Consider the following 19,463-nt stretch of genomic DNA (forward strand, 5'->3'; position numbering starts at 1 on the left):
ATGATAGCTATTATACATACTATGTGAGGTGTGTTAAATTTAGAGATGTAGTTGGCTAGTTGCGAAAGCTTGTCAAATTTTTACATGAATTATCCTGTCTCTCCTATAATGAATTAAGCTGTTTTTGTGTAATGTTGGTAACATCACTTGAATTACCAAAATTTCTTAAAGAATTTAATTGAACTACATTGACAATGTGATTTCTTCTATTATTATTCAAGATTTGAATGCGACCGAAGAGAGTACAAGATTTGGATCCAATAATAAAATAGAAAACTATCAATAACAATATTTTTAAATTACAAATTCATGTCAAATCCAAAGAAATTCCACATCTGCGGTGATATATATAGTTTAAATTCATATATATAATCAAATATGAATATTTACCCACTTGGTTGCCGTTTGTGTAGAACATGAAACATGAATCATAGATTGCATGCACTCTTTATTCCACTGTGATTTGAGTCACAGTTTATGATTCATGTACAAGTGTGAGAAAGGAAACGTTGAGTATTACATGTTTTAGGTTCTCCCTCAAGAGGCAAACCTATAAGATACATAGTATCCCAATGCAGTAATGACCAGAACAGCAGCACCAATATTTGCAACTATTTTTTTCTCTTCCTCATTTAATATCCCTTCTGCTATTTTGGTGAAAACCTGGGACATAGGACCCACCTTTTCCATTGCATTCTCTTCACTCTTCCCTTCCCTTTTGGAATCACTTCTGCTGCTGGATTGTTTTTCCTTTTTCTTCTGAACTTTTGGGACAGAACTTTCTGCTTCCTTGGCTAATAATTTCTCTGTCTTGGTTTCTTTCTCTTCAAAATCCTCCTCCTCCTCCTTATCTTTCTCGGGCTTTGTTAACTCAGAAGGTTCGTCTTTAACTTCCTTCTTTGAGATCCTTTCCTTCTCTACATCTTCAACACTTTTTTCCTTTGACTTATTTTCCTCCCATTGCTCCATAACTGATAGCTTTCTAGTAACATTTGTTATTGCAGGTCTTGACTCACGTTCCTCTTCACCCTTTTGGGGTCTTTCAGATGTTTTGACTTTGGTTAGCATTGTTGGTGTCGATTTTGCTTCAAATTCCTCTTCATCCTTTTGGGGTCTTTCAGATGTTTTGACTTTGGTTATTATTGTTGGTGTTGGTTTTGCTTCAAATTCCTCTTCACCCTTCTGAGGCCTTTCAGCTGTGTTGACTTTGGTCAGCATTGTTGCTGTTGGTTTTGCTTCAAACTCCTCTTCACCCTTTTGGGCTCTTTCAGCTGTTTTGACTTTTGTCAACATTGTTGGTTTTGATTTGGATTCAAATTCCTCTTCACCTTTTTGTGATCTTTCAGCTGTTTTGACCTTGGTTAGCATTGTTGTTGTTGGTTTTGACTCAACCACCTCTTGACCCTTTTGAGACTTTTCATATGTTTGCATTGTCGCTACCCTTGGTGGTGGTGTTGGTTTTGGCACCAATTCCTCTTTCACCTTTTGATCCTTAATTGGTTCTGAAAGGATTTGAGAATCCATTTTTTGTTGTGCCTTTAAGTCAGGGCTTGGTGGTAAAACACTTTTCTTCTCTTCAATTGGTTCTTCCACTTTACTAGTAGTTGTTGTAGGTTGTGGTGGAGTGGTGTCTTGTACATTTTCTGTGGGCTTTGCTTCACCTTTCTCTTGGGATGTTCCCACTTCTTGTTGTTTAGGAGCAACTTGAGAAGTGATCTTCTTTGGCATTGTAAGGGTGAGAATTGGAATCTCAAACTTGCCCTGAAGTGCCTCAGGCTCACAATAGTCAGGAATGGGATATGATTGGTCCATTTTGTGCCATTTGTTGCCTTGAAGTGGTCTTTCTCCTGTAATCCTCACCGTTCTTGAAGAGGCCACATATGTAATCTTTACATTCTCTCTTGGAAAACCTATAAAAGCAAGAGAGAAAATTGGTTTTAGTTTGACACAAATGTTAAGATAGTACAAAAAAAGGGGGAAAAATGAAAAATAGATTTATAAACCACCCAATTTTAAAGATGTAGCGTTGTTGAGTTACAATTTGGTAAAATTGATTTTAATGAAAACGATTTTGAACTGTTAAATGTGAACTATATATTCAAATTGAAAATCCCCCCCCCCCCCCCACCCTAAGAAAATAGTGACAATCAATGTTATAAATGAATGAGCAGGAGTTGAATTGTTAGAAATTACTATATTTGATTATTCAGAAGTAATTTAAAAATTACAACGTACTCTCAGAACAATATCCATACATATCTAGACATGACAAAGAGGCGGGGCAGGACGGGGACGGGTATTGTTTCCCGAATTCCTTATCTCGACTCCCCAACATATCTTCGTATTCGTACTCAATATCCGACGGGTTTAAGTTTATGGTACCATCCCCATACCCGTCGGGTATTGGGTATCCCCGATCCCGTCCCATACATGATTCAAATTAGAAAAATATTTTTTCTGTAAAAAAAAATATTAAAAATTTAATTTTTGAAAAAATAAATTGATTGTTAAACATATATTTTTAACTACTTATATATCAATAAATTTATTATAGCGCGTGTGTCTACAAAAATAGTTAAGAAAATAATATTAAATTATGTAATAATTCTAAAATAAAATTAACTAATAATAAAAATTCTATGTTTTTTGATTAAATTATGCAAAAATCCTAAAGATTTTAAGTGGCGGGACAAGTTCGGGTTTGGGGTCAGGACGAGTCTAGTAATTCCATACCAGTATCCGTACCCGACTTTTGGTTATCGGGGAAAACCCGAATCCGAACCCATACCCGGTCAACTCAGGTATTATCCGTCAAAGTCGGGACGGATTTAGACGGGTACCCACGGATACAGATTTTCTTGTCATGTCTATACATATCTACATGATGAACAAGCCAGGCATTTTGTGATCATTAGCAACTTTATTCATGAAATTGTATGATATTATTTTATATGCATCTTACTAAATAATTAAAGAGTAAACTCAATGTATATTAAAATAAATTCCATAAATTTCGCATAATAATAATAATAATGTGCAAAAATATATTTTTAATATTTTTGTGCCATAATATTTATTAGAATACAAAAAGGGCACTGTATTTTAAATCGCCTTCCATCAATTGAATTAATTTTATAGTTCAAAATTATTAATGAAATATTCCGTCAAAATTAAGTATTGTCAATATACATTTCTTTGTTGTTTCTTAGGATATAAGATGATAAACACAATTAAAGAATCTCAAATGAAACGTTATAATCGGAATTCAGATATGGAAGAAAGCATTTAATAATAATAAAAATGAAGAAATACGTACACATATTTATTGATTTATAATTGAAAGAAAAGGATCAATTAAGAAAAAAAAGTATATAAAATTTGCAAACCAGGAATATAAACACGCAGAATGTAAGCTTCTGGGAGGTCTTTTGTCTCTGATCGTGGCTCCAAAGTCTCGTACACGCAACGAACAGAAAGTTGTGGACGGAATTCTCTTTGTCTGAAAGCCATAGAATCTGTGTTGAGGCTAAATAGTAATTTCTTAGTTTTTATATACTCACTAAATAATTGCGGCTGAATGTTTTGAATTGAATTAGTTTGGTTTTTCAATTTTCGTTGCATCTATGTTTATATAAGGTGTGGATATTGATTGTTATGCTGTTAACCGGTTTTCTTGTCAAGGAGACAATTCCTTGTTTGCATGTATGCTGTGGTTTGTTGATGAAATTGGGTTGGCCGGGTTTTCCTTTTTCCTTGCTGAGCATGAATTATACAAGGAATAACTTCTTTGGCCATGAAAATAATATAATTGTTCTTTGTTTTGCCCACACACTTGCAATGCTAGCCATGCAATATTCACGAATAATATTTTTTTAGTCATAAGAAAAGGGCTGAATGAATTTTTATTGGAAAAAGGCTATAATATATTGCAGCACTCACTTACGTATCATCATAATGTGAAATAGAGGTGTACGTAATTGTTTATTGTTATAAGCATTGTTGCCAGCAATCGCTATTTAGTTATATTCCTATCATCTATGTTATATATTATTTTCTCTGTACATAATTTGGTAGTTTTTTTTTCTTTTAATTTGTATTCCATCGGGATTAGCATAAATTTTTTGTGTCGGTGACATCTATTTATCTATTTAATTTAATTGAAATCTATTTATCTATTTAATTTAATTGAAATTAAATTATACTCATGTAACTTATAAGTTATAAGAATTAAATAGAATGTGATTAATTTCTATTGATTCAGCCATTTAATTATAATCATACATTTAAGGTTAATTAAAATTTTAATTCTGAACTTTTTCAAATTTTAACTTTTAGTCCCCGAATCAGTACTAAACATCCCCTGTAATTATACATGCTCCCATAGCAATAACATATTTAGCTTTGGACATTTGTTCATATAATCGAATTAAAGAAAGAGCCATTTTCATAGTGATTGTGCCCACGGTTAAAACTAGGTCTGCTTGTTGAGGATTTGATCGTGGTACTAGTCCATAATGATCAAAGTTAAATCGTGATCCTATTAATGAAGCAAATTCAATGAAACAACAACTAGTACCATAAAGAAGTGGCCGTAAATTGGATAATCTTGACCAATTTGAAAGTACATTTAATATAGTTGAAATAACTGAATTTTTGGTTGATAAAATATTGACTGGTTAATGGTAAGTAAAGTTTGGGGAGGACTATGCTTTTGTGATTTTCTGTAACAATTTTTGACCCACCTCATGTTGTGTGTAGAATTGGAAAAGTTGGGCAAGGAACTTAGGTTGATCAAAGGATACCCCTATAAGGAGCAAGGGGGTTCAACATCCACATGGGACAGGGTGTCAACAACTTTATTGACTACGTTTTTTGTGTCAGAGTTTGAATGGTAGATTCAAAAGTGCTTCCCAAGTAAGTAATGATGCCATTTTTGAACTGTGGATGTGATGGCAAACATATATCTCTCATTTGCGGATGCCACTTGCATTTGGGATGACAATTTGTGACTGAAGAAGGCGATGGACTGATCTTTTTTTGATACAACAACCCCTACGACCATACTTTAAGCATCCATCTTAACATCAAAGGGCAAAGTGAAGTCAAGAAGGCCCAACACAGGTAAGGTGATCATGGTATTTTTTAGCGTGTGAAAGGCATCTATAGCCCTGGCATCCAAATCAAATGAGTTTTTCTTGATAAATTCTATCAAGGGCCCTACAATGGAGGCATACTATTTGACTAATCATTTGTAAAAGCCAATGAGGCCAAGGAAAGCGTGCAAAGTAGAAGCTCAATGTGGAGGAGGCCAAGAGGCAATAGCCTGCAACTTCTCATGGTCAACGATGACACAAGTAGGTGAAATAACATGCCCTAAGTCACTTGGAAAATTTAAGGTATAATTAATGTTTCTGTAACACTTTTAAAACTTGGCATAGGTGGTCTAAATGAGTGGATGGATCCAGGCTATAGATATGGGGGGATATCACTAAAACACACCAAGACAAATTTGTGAAGGTAGGGTCAAAAGACATCATTTATGGTGACTTGAAAGGTTGAAGGTGCGTTCATTAAGCCAAAAGGTTCCAGAAGAGGATATTACTAGCATTAAAACCAGAAGAGGAACTCAAAATGGCCATCAATCATGTTGTATGTTGTCTTAAACACATCATCTAGGTGAAGTATGATTTGTTGTAACCCTAACCTCAAAGAGATGGAATTACTAAAGGTTCCAGGAAAGGATATTACCATCATCAAAACCCACCTTGGGTAAATAGGAACATGTTAAAGACACAATGGAGGAGACACTATAGGTTGAGAAACACTACAATCATGGAGCACCAATGAAACAATGGTGGAAAGGAATCATTTTTTAAAAGGATTACTAAGGGACCTCCCCTGGTTTCGAAAAGAAAGTGTTGGTAGAAATGGAAGATGATAACGATGTGGTGACTGATTGTTTTGAATCGAGTTTCGAAGATTCCATCAAAGATATGTGTGGAATTGTTTCGATTTTACATGTTGAATTCACTAAGGAATATCCAGCTTGTATAATCATAGCAAATTATGCTCAAGAGGATTGTTTTGTGGATCCCAAAAGCTATTTGGGTGACCCAAGTTTCTTACTTCACTCCTCAACACAATATTGTTATTTTCAATCCTCCCTCGGACAAAATGAAATCACACATGAAGCCACTTAACCTGACTGCCATGGTAGAGGATCAGATTGTTAACAAAATTTTGGTAGATGGAGTAGTTACCAATATCCTACCCAAATCCATGCTTAGGAGATTTGTTGTACACTTGAGATAGGCAAGTGCACCTACTCCACTTGTAGTAAGAAACAACGTATTGAGTTATCATGTCCACAAAGACTTGTATAATATCAAAGAAATTAGATATATTTTGTAATCCATGTTAAAATAAATCAGTCTTCACCACCACCGTCATCGTCGCCACCATTTCCATCATATCAACCACCACCACCTTTATCAGCGTTGTCACCACCACTACCTTCGTGCCACCACTCACTGCCATTGTCATCCCCACAACCACCACCACCACCCCATCACTTTTGTTGCCACCAACACCATCTCCCTCAGGTATTGTCTAGTCTATTTATGCATCTTTGTTTGTAATGCAAATTATTTAACATAACTCTTAAGGGATTAGGAGCAATATTAGGTGATTTAGGCTCTCTCAGTTGAGGGATCATGGTTAGAGTAGGTTAGTAGATACGAGCAATAATCATATTCATGTTAAAAAGAGAAAAAATCTTTTACCATTGCATAACAAGAAGTTCTAGCAAGCGGAGCCCCCAACACGTTCCATAACTCATCACCAACACCATCTCACAACTCCTAGCATTTTTTTTCTTACTCTTTCATGTTCCTCGCTTTGTAGTTAATTTACATTAATTTATATTTGTACTTAATCAATGAACAAGATTCGATTTGAGTCATAAATTGCTTAAACATTAGATATATATGTAACTCTGAGTTCGAGCAAAGTCCTTCTGGACTCGATACTCCGTCTTACCGTTTTATTACTACTTGTACGAATTGGTACGCTTGCCAAGGAGTCAACAAGTTTTTATGGTCGGATCCTTGAATTTTTGTGGCAGAATTCTTTGAATAACAACACTATAGTTTCCTTTTATCACAATGCTTTCATTATTGATGTACTTCCCTTTCTTTGTAAGGAGATCTTTTAGGAATTTGGTGTACATCGACATCTATTGTCAAGCTTCACCAAAGCGAATGATGACCTCCAGCTTCTTGAAAATGTCCAGGAAGCAAGCAAAATACCGCTCTTTTTTCTTCTTGGAAGGCACCAAAGAGTATGGGATATCCTTCACAGGCACAGATGGTGCTTCCTTCCTCGCCTCTCTAGCCATCTGGCTCTTGGTCTTAGAGATTAAGACCTCACCATCAATCTCCTTAGAATTTTTTTTCTTTTTCTACTTCTTTATTTTTCTCTTCTTCTAAAGCTCTCTCGTTATTCTCAACCTCTTTCTTTTTTCTCTCATCCTCTACTTTCTCTTTTCTCACATTTTTTCCTACTTCCTCAACTCTATCTTCCTTTTCTAGACCCTTTTTTTTTCTCATACTTCTAGTGAGGACTGCCTTGCACTCATCCTTTGGGTTTTTCTTTGTGTTAGCCACAAATTTCCCATTTGATTTCTCAGCTAACTGCTTAGCAAGTTGGCCCACCTGCACCTCCAGATTCTTAATGGTTGACTCAGTGCTCTTATGATTGGAAATATAGACTTGCATGAACTGAGTTAGAGTGTCCTCAAGCTTGGTGGTTCTCTTATACAGATTAGGGGGTCGATTGGACGGACCGCGCCTTGGTCCTTGTTGAAGTTGTTCCCAGGATGGAACCTCTAAACTTGACCTTGGTTCTGAGAAAAGTTACATCCCTAATGATAACATGCATTCCCTCCTTGATAATACCCTTGGTGGTCCTGATTGGCCATGTAATTGACCTCTTTTGATGCTTCCTCTTGAGCCATGCACATAGCTGACTCATAAGCTCTGCCACATAGACTACATCCCCTAACTTGGATCACAGAAGATGAAGCAAGCTGCACAGAATGCAACTATTGGTGAAGTTTGTTCAATGTCTTTGTAAGGATCTCGAGTTGCTTAGCCAGGAGTTTGTTTTGAGCAAGTAATGCATCTTGAGAAGTGAGCTCAAGAAGACTCTTCTTTGCAGGCGTGTGGGATCTATCACAAAGAATGGCATGGTCACTGGTTGCCATATTCTCTATAAGCTCCATAGCTTTATCAAGAGTCTTCAGTTTAATCTTTCCACCGACAAAAGTATCTAGAAGTTGCTTTCAATGGGGTTGTAAGCCATCAATAAATATGTTCAGCTAAACTAGGTCACTAAACCCATGAGTGAGAGTTCTACGGAGCATACCACAAAAGTGGTCTAGAGCTTCACCCAATAACTCATCGGGAAACTAGTGGAATGAGGAAATTTTTGCCTTCCCCTCTGCTATTTTGGACTCCTAAAAGCACTTCCTCAAAAACTTCTCAACTACCTCCTTCTAGGTTCTCAAGTTAATTTGAATGAGTGAAGCCATCTTTTTGCTTCACCAGCCTAGGAAAATGAGAACAGATTAAGGCGAATGTCATCTTCTGAAACTTCTTCAATCTTGACCGTATTACATATTTCTATGTAAGTGGCCAAATTAGCATAAGGATCTTCACCGGGCAGACCATGGAAGAGGTTGCCCTAAATCAGCTGGATGAGGGAATGTGGATATGAAATGTTGGCCGCTTGTACATCTGGTCGCATAATACTGGAGAATTATTGTGGTGTTAAGGAACTAGAGTAGTCCTCTAAGGTCATTCTTGGTGGCCAATCTCCAACCAATGAGTGCTCCTCAAAGACAGGATGAGGGGTGGACACCATCGGGTCCTCCAAATCAAAGGGGAATGTTGGGGATGACGCAAAGAAAGAGGCTCCTCCTTCTCCTTGATTAGCCTACCTTTCTTATTTCTCTCTTTTTCTCCTACTTGTTCTCTAGTGCCTCAATCTTCGGGTTCAATGAGACAAAGTCTACCTCTGAAGTCTTACCTCACATACAAGAAGGAAAGCACTAGAGACCAGGTTAACAAATCAAAGAATTAAATGTACTAACAGAATTAAGATAAAGAATAAAAAATAATTGCTTAAAATCAGAATATATTCAACTACTGAGTACAAGGGACAAAGTCCCCGACAACAATGCCAAAAAATTGTTGACTCCTTGGCAAGTGTACCAATTCATACAAGTAGTAATAAAAGCTAAGACCGAGTATCGAGTCTACATGGACTTTGCTTACTCAGAGCTATATATATATATATATATATATATATATATATATATATATATATATATATATATATATATATATATATATATCAAATGTTTAAGCAATTTGTGACTCAAATTGAATCTTGTTCATTGATTAAGTACAAATATAAATTAATGTAAAAGCGAGGAACATGAAAGAGTAAGAAAACAAAAGCTCGGAGTTATAAGATGGTGTTGGTGATGAGTTATGGAATGTGTTGGGGGCTCTGCTTGCCAAAACTACTCTTTATGCAATAGTAATAGATTTTTCTCTTTTTAACATGAATATGATTATTACCCAGATTTACTAACCTACTCTAATCATGATCCATCATGTGAGAGAGCCTAAATCAACTAATATTGCTCCTAGTCCCTTAAAAGTTATATTAAATAATTTGCATTACGAACAAAGAAGCATAAACAAGCTAGACAATACCACTCTATCCCTAGATATGGATCACTTGGATGTTCTTCCAAAGTTCTTACCATATAAACATTTCCCAATGTCTAAATCCTAAACTAGTACATGAAAATGGATTATCAAACCATAGACATGTGAATGAGCACAGAAAAGAATAATAATATCAACATCATATTTATAGACAGTTTAGAATCATTACATCAAAGAGAGTTTGGTTTGCAGAACTCCCAACAAAGGGTGGTTTTAGCTTGTCATTGTCATGAGAAACTTACAAGTATAAAAGGTGGAATGAAATGAAAGAAAATGGAAGAGAAATGGATCAGCGACAGCTCCAAAAATTGGATTTCCTTTAACAATAGCTTCCTTGAGCTTTTCTTTTGCTTTCCTCTACTTCTTGCATTCTTCGTGTTGAAGGAATTGAATAAATGAATCCTCTTTTTAAATATCTTCACCAATTGATTGGCTAATCAAAAATTCCTTGTGCCCTTAGCGCAATGCTCGTGCTAAGTGCACATGTCCAATTGGATTAAGTGGACACGCACTAACCCGCAGGATGTATGCTTAGTGTGCTTGCACGTGATAGTTGTCTTCCAGTGTGACTTTGTGCGGTAAGCGGACTTGCTTAGGCTGAGCGGTTTTGACTTGCGAAGCAAGGATGTCGTGCTGAGTGAGACACTTCAGTTCTTCAATCCTCTTCCATACCTCCTTCTCTATAAAAAATACAACCAAAATTACTAGAAAATCATTAATTTAGCATCTTTTGGATAAGAACTCAAAAGAAGGTAAGTTCTTGTTGTTTTAACACAAAAGTAGCAATAAAAGAGAAAAAAAAAAGATAATTGCTATGTGATTTTAATATACAAATAACGTATGCATAACATTTATCAACAATGTTTGTCGAAATAACAAAATCACAAAAATTGGCAATCAATTGCTTACAATGTCTTTTGAAATGGCAGAAAGTGCCTAACTGAGAAATTAAGAGAATCAGCTAGATTAAATAATATTTAATTTAATAAAGATAAAAAATATTCTCCATGATTTTTTTGATATTCGAATTGCTCTCTTAAAAATAGGAAGCGATTTCCATTTTGTTTAGGCAAAATTGTAAAATTCGTCCCTCACTTTATCTCTAATTATGGATTTGATCCCCCTATAATTTAATTCACAAATTTGGTCCCCCAGTTTTATAAATCCCTGCAAAATTGGTTTTGGAAGCCCAATTTGGACGTTGACCGTTAACCTCAGACGTTGACTGCCACGTGTCAACGTCTGAGTGATTCCCTGTAAAGACTTCATTTTTTAGGTAAAATTGCATTTTTGGTCCCCCAGTTTTACTCCAATTTCGATTTTGGTCTCCCTGTAGTTCAATTCACACATTTCGTCCCCGAGTTTTATAAATCCCTTTATAAATTGTTCCTGCAAAATTGGTTTTTTTGAATGGTTTAGCCACTGGTGCTAAAGACATGGTAGATCTTGATAAATCTCGCACTTCTTTTTCATTGCAAGTTTTTCACTCACTTGGAACCCAGAGAAAAATCACTCTTTGTCTCTCTCCCACTTCCGGGATTGTTCAACTTGGGAAAGTGGCGCATGAATTCCAACCTGGGTCTGAAATTTTCAGATCTCTTACTTTAACAGGTTCTGTAATAACCTCCTATTTTTTTTCTTTTTTTGCTCCTCCATGCGGTATTATGTGTATACGACTGCTTAAGTGACCTATGTATGACAATGTTATTTTTGTTTGAAATACAATTTCTCCAATAATGAAATTTGACTGAATTTATAAAGGGATTTATAAAACTGGGAACCAAATGTGCGAATTAAATTATAAGGGGACCAAAATTGAAATTGGAGTAAAATTGTGGGACCAAAAGTACAATTTTACCTAAAAAAATGAAGCCTTTACAAGGAACCACTCAGACGTTGACACGTGGCAGTCACACGTGGCATTGACACGTGACAGTCAACGTCTGAGGTTAACGGTCAACGTCCAAATCGAACTTTCAGGACCAATTTTGCAAGGATTTATAAAACTAGGGAGCTAAATTTATGAATTAAATTATAGGAGAACCAAATCTAAAAATTAGAGATAAATTGGGGACCAAAAATACAATTTTACCTTTTATTTAAGATTTGAAATGCAAATCAGTTGGTTTGTGGATGAGGAGAACGTGCCAAAAATATATGAGCAGTTATCAAAAGGTGGATCAGTTATAATATACAATAGTCATCTGATTTCAACAACCAAAATCGAAGGATTGAATGTAAAATCAACATATGGTTTTTGGAAGAGGATAACATGCCTAGAATATAGGAGTAGTTATCAGAAGGTGGATCAACTAAAATATACAACAGTCTAATGAATTTCAGCAATTGTCAGTCAATTTGAGCATCCAAAATCACTTGATTAAAAAATAACTTCATGTCATGTTCTAGGTAGTTAGTAAGTGGGAAATAACGAACTGGTTTAGTAGTGGATACAAGTTCTTAGTCTATAATAGACCTTATACTTTAAATTTAAGAACAAAGTCAATCCAAAACACAAATCTATTTTATCTTTCATTCATTTTACTTTTCTTTACTATTTCTATCTTTATCACTTTAATTTAAAGCTTTCCTTTATTTATAGCCTTTCCACTTTTACTTTTTTAGCAAATCCTATCTTTTTTTCTTCCTTTTCTTTTCAAGTACATCAAATATTTTCCAGATTAAATTAAGAACTCATTATTGAGAAGCAAATTTACACACTTTGGAATCATGTTTAAGCCGTTAATTAACCGATTCAAATGATTGATTTTCACGAGACAACATAAAAATCGCGAGATTTTGTAAATTTTGAAATAAAAATAATGAGCAAAGTTTTTGGATAAGTTGAATTGTTAGGAATTATTTGTTTGTTTAGAAGGGATTAAACAATTACAACGTACTGCATATCTATATGATAAAATAGGCAATTTTGTTATCGACTATTAACTTTATTCATGAATTGTATGATATATTATTTTTAACACATTCCTCGTTATTAAGTAAATTTTATTTCTAGTAAAAAAATAAATTTTATATCTATCTTACTAAATAATTAAAGAATAATGTTTTTCTTAAAGATAATAATAATGTGTTAAAATATATATTTCTAATATTTCTGTGTCATAATATAATATTTATTAGAATACAAAATAGCACTGTATTTTAAGCCGCCTTCATCAATTGAATTACTTTTATAGTTCAAAATTGTTAATAAAATCTTCCGTCAAAAATTAAAAAGTATTGTCAATTTACATTTCTTTGTTGTCTATTAGGATATAAGATGATAAGCACAATTAAAGAATCTCAAATGAAACATTATAATCGGAATTGATCATATATGGAAGAAAACATTTGATAATAATAAAGAGAAGAAATACACATATTTATTAATTTATAGGCTAAATAGTTGGGGAGGGAAAGTTGGTGCTCTTTGCCTGACAGCCACAGATAGCTCTAGAATATGTGTTATAGGCTAAATAGTAGGTATTTTGTTCCTCTAAGTCACTAATTTATGGCTGAATGTTTTGACACTACAAGATAATAATAATAATGTTAACAGTCTATAAATCAATCAGTCCTGTCAGCAACTATAAAAATAATAATATTAACAATAAAAAGGAAAAATTATTTTAATTGATTAACTGACAACAAAAGATAAAAAATAAAATATAAAAATACAATCATCAATATCTATATACTAAAATTGAAGTATGTGGAAAATACTAAAATACCCATGGCTGAGAGCTTGACAGCTGTCCAATTTTTTGGTTTTTTGGTCAAAATACCCATAGCTGAGAGCTTGACAGCTGTCCATTTTTTTTTTGTTTGTTGGTCATTTTATAGCCCTCCATCTTTGTTGTGGTTTTGTGCCACCTCGCTGCCATGTGTCTCCCTATGAACTTTTTTTCCTGCTGCCAACTCCATGTATCATTTCCTCCGTTTATCTCTTCCTCTTTTCTCTTTTTTTTTTTCGGAAACTGAAATTTCCCCGGAATGCTGAAGCCACCCGCTTTTTGCAATGCATTCTTTGTTCTTCTTCTTCTTCATTTGTTGCTCGCTTTGGTCTCTGCACGAGGATCTCACAGAACCACTTGGAACATTCTCACCTGTTCGTGTTGTTTCCTTTCACTCTTCTTTCTATTCCTTTTTGTGTTTTTTTCGCTTCTTCACGTTTTGCTTAGAAAATGCACCCCAGAAAAAGAGAAAGCAAAAAATTAACAGGTTTTATTTTTGGAACAGGCTACAGTAACAACAGCGGCTTTGGCAAAGAAGTTGTCGGAGAAATTAAGAGGAAGATAGAGGTTCTTTTATTTTGATTTTATTAAAATGGTGTTTATGTTTTTTTTGTCTGATTTTTTGTGGTTTTTTTGGATACTTCGTTGTTATTTTTTCCTTAAACTCATATTTCTGATATTGTTCATAGTTTTATGGGATAATCTACGAGGTAAGCTATAATTTTTATGTATTTTCCTCAGTGCTTAATTATCTGGATTTGCATGCAAGGGTGTCTATGGCTCAGTGGTATTTTTAGTGCTCACAGTTATGCATTTTCTGATCATGTTCATTAGGACATTTATTGGTTGCAGGTTATGTGTTTGATCAAATGTCAAGATGATATTTTTGGGTATGTTTTCTTATTTCTTATTTTAATTTTAAATTTGTGGCACTTTAAAAATTATTTATTTTTCACATGGGATATATTTTCATTCCATCATTTTAATAGATTTGTATTTAGAATTGTATATTTATATGTGTATAGTTTCTTTTTTAAATAACACTGATATTCGAGCACTATGAATTTATATATGAAATCCTCTTTTGACATGTCTATTCCCATTGTCTGCATGATTATTTTTAGTGCTCACAGTTATGCATTTTATGATCATGTTCATTAGGACATTTGTTGGTTTCAAGTTATGCATTTTTTGATCATGTTCATTAGGACATTTGTTGGTTGTAGGTTATGTGTTTGATCAAATGTCAAGATGATATTTTTGGGTATGTTTTCATATTTCTTATTTTAATTTTAAGTGTCACTTTTAAAATTATTTATTTTTCACATGGGATATATTTTCATTCCAACATTTTAATAGATTTGTATTTAGAATTGTATATTTATATGTGTATAGTTTCTTTCTTAAATAACACTCATATTCGAGCACTATGAATATATATATATATATATATATATATATATATATATATATATATATATATATATATATATATATGTATGTATGTATGTATGTATGTATGTGTGTGTGTGTGTGTGTGTGTGTGTGTACTAGCAATGTCATGCAATGCAAGAGATGAGCTTGGATTTGTGTTTACCATTTTTGAAAATGCAGGAAGAGCAGTAAGCATAAGGTATTGTTTTCTAGGTAGAGAATCTCATATTCTTATAGTCTATGTTTCTATTATGTTTTTGTTTTGTTTGGTATGTTTAAAAATAATTGAAATATCTTCATTTCTTTGATATCATGTCTCCTTGATGTGGCAGTGACTTCAAAGATATATTTGATGTAGATCATTTCATTACCTCCTTGAGAGGCGAGATTCGAATAATAAAGATACTGCCACCTAAGGTCAAGAAAAGAGTTGAACTAGGATTATTATACTCAATGCCACCCATTAGCTGGTCTAATATCTCATACTATGAAAATCAAGTATTTTGCTTGGTTCACATTATCTTTGCACTTATCAGATTTTGACTCAGTTCTTTATTCCAAGTTAGCAACTAATTGTCCTTAACTACTTAAACAGGTCCTTCCTCTATTGCTGAAACACAAGGTCATACAGCTAAATAGAACAAATGCTAGACTTGCAAATAATGGACTACCTGGTGAGATTCAGAAGCTACGATGCCGAGTAAACTTCAATGCTTTGAGGTTTACTACTCAGATAGAAGAACTTGGCAGAATGATGGTCAAGGTTTTGAGGGAAAAGCGGCCTTTCCTTGCACTTCATCTTAGATATGAGATGGACATGTTGGCCTTCTCTGGCTGTGCTCATGATTGTTACAGCAAAGAGGAGGAGGAACTCATAAGGATGAGGTAATATGAATCTTGCATCTTTTGAAATCAGCACTGTTCAATGTGTGTGTGTGTATATATATATATATATATATATATATATATATATATATATATATATATATATAAATTATCTCGCAGCAACACGTTTCCTTTTTTTTCCACTTTCTCCTTTTGTTTTTCTTTTCTCACTTTAAATTTTTTAAAAATTGTGCAAAGCACAGGCCCACACCTAATTTTTTATTATAAAGTTAACAAAAATAGAAATAACAATATTTTCTTATACGTATATTTTTGGATTCTAATGATATTGTGTATTTGATTATATAAATAAAATAAAGAAGACATGTACAATTCTTTTAATGTAATAGGAATTACTGATTTATCAAGTCTATTTTTGTTATGTTTAGTCTGTTAACAATTACCATAAGTAATTACTGATTTTACTCCTTATGATATTGTGTGTATATGTAAATTTGTTTGGGCCCCTTGGGTGGAGTATCCTCAGGTATAGGGTATTTTGTTTTTCTGAATTATGATGGAAAAAACACTGACTTGACTGATGGATAAGGTTGTGTTTGCAAAAATTGATTGTTCAAGTGCTTGCGGTGTGAAGAATCCATGATTCACTTGGGAAGGATATCACATTTTTGTGTTAATTCCTCACAATGTATTTGATTGTGCAAGTAGAAGATTTGCTTTATATTAACTACAATTTTCTTTAATATTGCATTCTTTTTCTTTATTTTCTTTTAGGTGGATTTGACATAATGCATGCTGCAGCAAGGTAATTTGAATTTCGTGATTAGGTGTTTTTGGTTTTGTTTAAGCGTAAGAAATATTTCGTACTATTATTATTATTATTATTATTATTATTATTATTATTATTATTATTATTATTATTATTATTATTATTATTATGTTTCAGGGCTTATGATCGAGTTGTGATCAAGTTCCGTGGCGTTGATGCGGATATCAAAAGGAAATCGACCTTTCTAAAATGTCAATGATGATTCAACAGGTCTCTGAATCATTTGTAAATTAGTTAGTAATTTAACCTATTATTGTAAGAAAATAAAATTATTGTATCATTTAATCATTTTAAAAATTCACAAATATTTATTGTTTAAGAAGTTTCATTCTTTTTTTTTTTTTTACGATTTTGGTTTGGCTTTGAGGATGGGTTGGGTAGCCATGCTTTATCTCGTCGTCGTTCCTGCCCTCAATCGAGTTTCCCTTTTTGTGCTTAGCTTTAGACTATAAATTTAGCCTCCGAGTTTAATTTGGGGTTTGGTTTGGTTTCAGCGATTATCTGAACAAACTTCTCCTAATCGGCGACTGTTCCGTTGGAAAATCTTGCTTGCTTCTCAGATTCGTTGTGAGTTATCACTTTATTTGCTTCTCCTAATCTTTCTTTTTGATCACTTCCTTTGTTTCTTCGTTTCGTTTCAGGATGACTCCTAGGTCGATAGCTACGTAAGTACTATTGGAGTTGATTTCGTAATTATCACTCTTCTTCTCTTTTTTTATTTCTATTTATGGCCCAACACTCATTTTTATTTTATTTTCAGAAAATCATAACCGTGGACTTGGAAGGGAAAACCGTCAAGCTGCAAATTGTGATTATTCTCAGGTAGTGGCATTGTCAATGATCATATAGCAGTGTTAGGACTTTCCAAATGTTATCCCTCCCATGATTTGATTTATTATTATATTCAATCCCAGTAATTTACTATTATATAATTATTTTCGTGTCCTTTCTGGCCATGAAGTCATGAACATCCAAATTGAACCGATAAATAGCGCCTTATTTTACATTTTACCGGAAGTATATAATACAAGGTTTATAAGTCTGTAATTGATTGTTTATGATTACTTTATTGTGTTGAAATTGAATTGCATTTGATTTTTTTATGTTTCATAATTAGATTATAGAATGTATTTAAATATTGTTTAATGAAAATAAATGTATGTTTCATAATAATAATTATTACTGTTTGTTATGGCTGAAATAAATAAAATTTGTTGGCAGGAAGTCCGAGATTCCGTCCATGTCTCACTTGAGACTCTCAATGAACAAAAGTAGCAAGCCTTCATTTAAATGGCGAAGGGTTTTGCTCAAAGTTAGCGGAGAAGCACTTGCTGGAGACCACTCTCAGAACATTGACCCTAAGGTTACATACCCTGCTTTGCTTTCCCACTCTATTTCTCTATTGAATTCTTCTTTTTTTAATAACTTCTCACTTGCAGGAGCTGCACATTTTTCTACTATTTTATTGTGTGTTACTGCCTTCATTATTTAAAATTAGTTTTCTAATTTTTAATTACAAGTTTACATAGATATAACACTTGCAATAGATCTTTGCTATAGCTTGATTACTTAAAGGGACATACATTTTAGGGAAATGAGAAAACAAGTTAATTAGAGTAGAGTGACAATACATAATTCCTGAAAACATAATAATTGAAATGAAATGAAATATTTTGATTCGTGTTGTTCTCGGCATCATTTCTGAAATTATTGTTTTATGGTTGGATACTGATAACCATGGCCATTGCAAGGGAGGTGGCAGCAGTGACTCGCCTTGGCATTGAGGTGACTACAATGGATTCTTTTATTCTAATACTTTTTTGGTTTCTTTTCATATTCATGATTATGGCCACATGCATGCCAAGCTTGGAGTCATTTGTTGTGTTTTGTTTAGTGGGATGGAGCTGGACAGGAGCGATTCAAGACTATAACAAGCAGTTATTATAGAGGAGGGGATACCAAAGATACCAGTAGATCATCAGAGAAAAATTCAATTGAAGAAGAGATTGAAACTTAAACTGCTGAAGCACAAATGTAAGTTTATTATGCATATAATTTCAATACCATTTTTGTTATATGATTTTGATTCTTGGGTATGACAGATTTTCTAGCAAAAATTGGGGAAGAAGAGAAAGCAGTGAGACAACTCATGATGAGGCACAGTCAGAAAATAAATTTCTTTGACTTGCTTTATTTTGGCCTTTTTTTTCTAAATCATGCACACATCTTGGTTTGATTCGTGCCTTAGCTGTACGGATAATTTGCATGTGTTTATTTTGTTATCAATTTATAAAGCTTTAAAGCGAATTGTGGTCATATCAAAACAATCTCTTCTTAACATTAATCATTAGAAGACCGGTTGATATTTTTTTAATAGGTTTAATTGATATAATGCTCCTAATTAATTATGCATTGCGATATTTGGTTACTTTAATACTTATTGTACTTGGTAGTCAATCTCAATGTTCTCTTTTTCTTGGTAATGCATCACTGTTCCATTGCTTACATAATCTCTAATTTTTTGGCAGCAAAATAGAAACATCATCTCTCGCTCCTAAGTTGTACATTTTTTTTGCTACATAATTAGTACGATACAATTCAATAAAAAATTAAAATTGATTTCTTACATGATTCAATGATTAATTCGTAATTATCAATAATGCAGGTTTGATAACTTGCTGTCTACCGTGCGTCACCTTTGGCCAAATTGCAGAAATTGTGGATGAAGGGTGTAGTAGTTAGATCAGCGAAATAAGAAATAAACAAAATATTATATATAATTGCTATTTTACAATATATATTGTATTGATCATATATAAGTTA

The 19,463-nt window shown here is 33.5% G+C and overlaps 2 protein-coding genes and 1 long non-coding RNA gene across 3 annotated transcripts; 2 read left to right on the forward strand and 1 right to left on the reverse strand.

Annotated features, from left to right (window-relative positions):
• Window positions 1-264: 264 nt before the first annotated feature.
• Window positions 265-3,591, reverse strand: LOC114387197 (DNA topoisomerase 1-like). The gene is made up of 2 exons (XM_028347340.1): window positions 3,387-3,591; window positions 265-1,910 (listed from the first exon to the last, which is right to left on the reverse strand). The coding sequence occupies exons 1-2, from the start codon at window positions 3,508-3,510 to the stop codon at window positions 538-540; spliced, it is 1,497 nt and encodes a 498-aa protein (XP_028203141.1). The 5' UTR covers window positions 3,511-3,591; the 3' UTR covers window positions 265-537.
• Window positions 3,592-15,098: 11,507 nt separating this feature from the next.
• Window positions 15,099-15,854, forward strand: LOC114386103 (rhamnogalacturonan I rhamnosyltransferase 1-like). The gene is made up of 2 exons (XM_028346109.1): window positions 15,099-15,463; window positions 15,561-15,854. Exons 1-2 carry the CDS (start codon window positions 15,419-15,421, stop codon window positions 15,852-15,854), a joined length of 339 nt encoding a protein of 112 aa, XP_028201910.1. The 5' UTR covers window positions 15,099-15,418.
• Window positions 15,855-17,864: 2,010 nt separating this feature from the next.
• LOC114386696 lies at window positions 17,865-18,947 on the forward strand. Its single transcript, XR_003661146.1, has 4 exons — window positions 17,865-18,003; window positions 18,392-18,425; window positions 18,535-18,674; window positions 18,743-18,947. It is a non-coding gene; the product is annotated as an uncharacterized LOC114386696 (long non-coding RNA).
• Window positions 18,948-19,463: the final 516 nt, after the last annotated feature.

This window comes from Glycine soja, chromosome 15, assembly GCF_004193775.1.
Source record: "Glycine soja cultivar W05 chromosome 15, ASM419377v2, whole genome shotgun sequence".
Classification (NCBI taxonomy): Eukaryota; Viridiplantae; Streptophyta; class Magnoliopsida; order Fabales; family Fabaceae; genus Glycine; species Glycine soja.

What these genes read in the sequence shown, in the direction of transcription:
- LOC114387197 (XM_028347340.1), bottom strand. Translation starts at nt 3,510, where the DNA reads ATGGCTTTCAGACAAAGAGAATTCCGTCCACAACTTTCTGTTCGTTGC. An exon ending in TCTGCGTGTTTATATTCCTG is followed by an intron (nt 1,911 to 3,386) that starts GTTTGCAAATTT and finishes TTGCTTTTATAG; the next exon opens with GTTTTCCAAGAGAGAATGTA.
- LOC114386103 (XM_028346109.1), top strand. Translation starts at nt 15,419, where the DNA reads ATGCCACCCATTAGCTGGTCTAATATCTCATACTATGAAAATCAA. An exon ending in TCTCATACTATGAAAATCAA is followed by an intron (nt 15,464 to 15,560) that starts GTATTTTGCTTG and finishes CTACTTAAACAG; the next exon opens with GTCCTTCCTCTATTGCTGAA.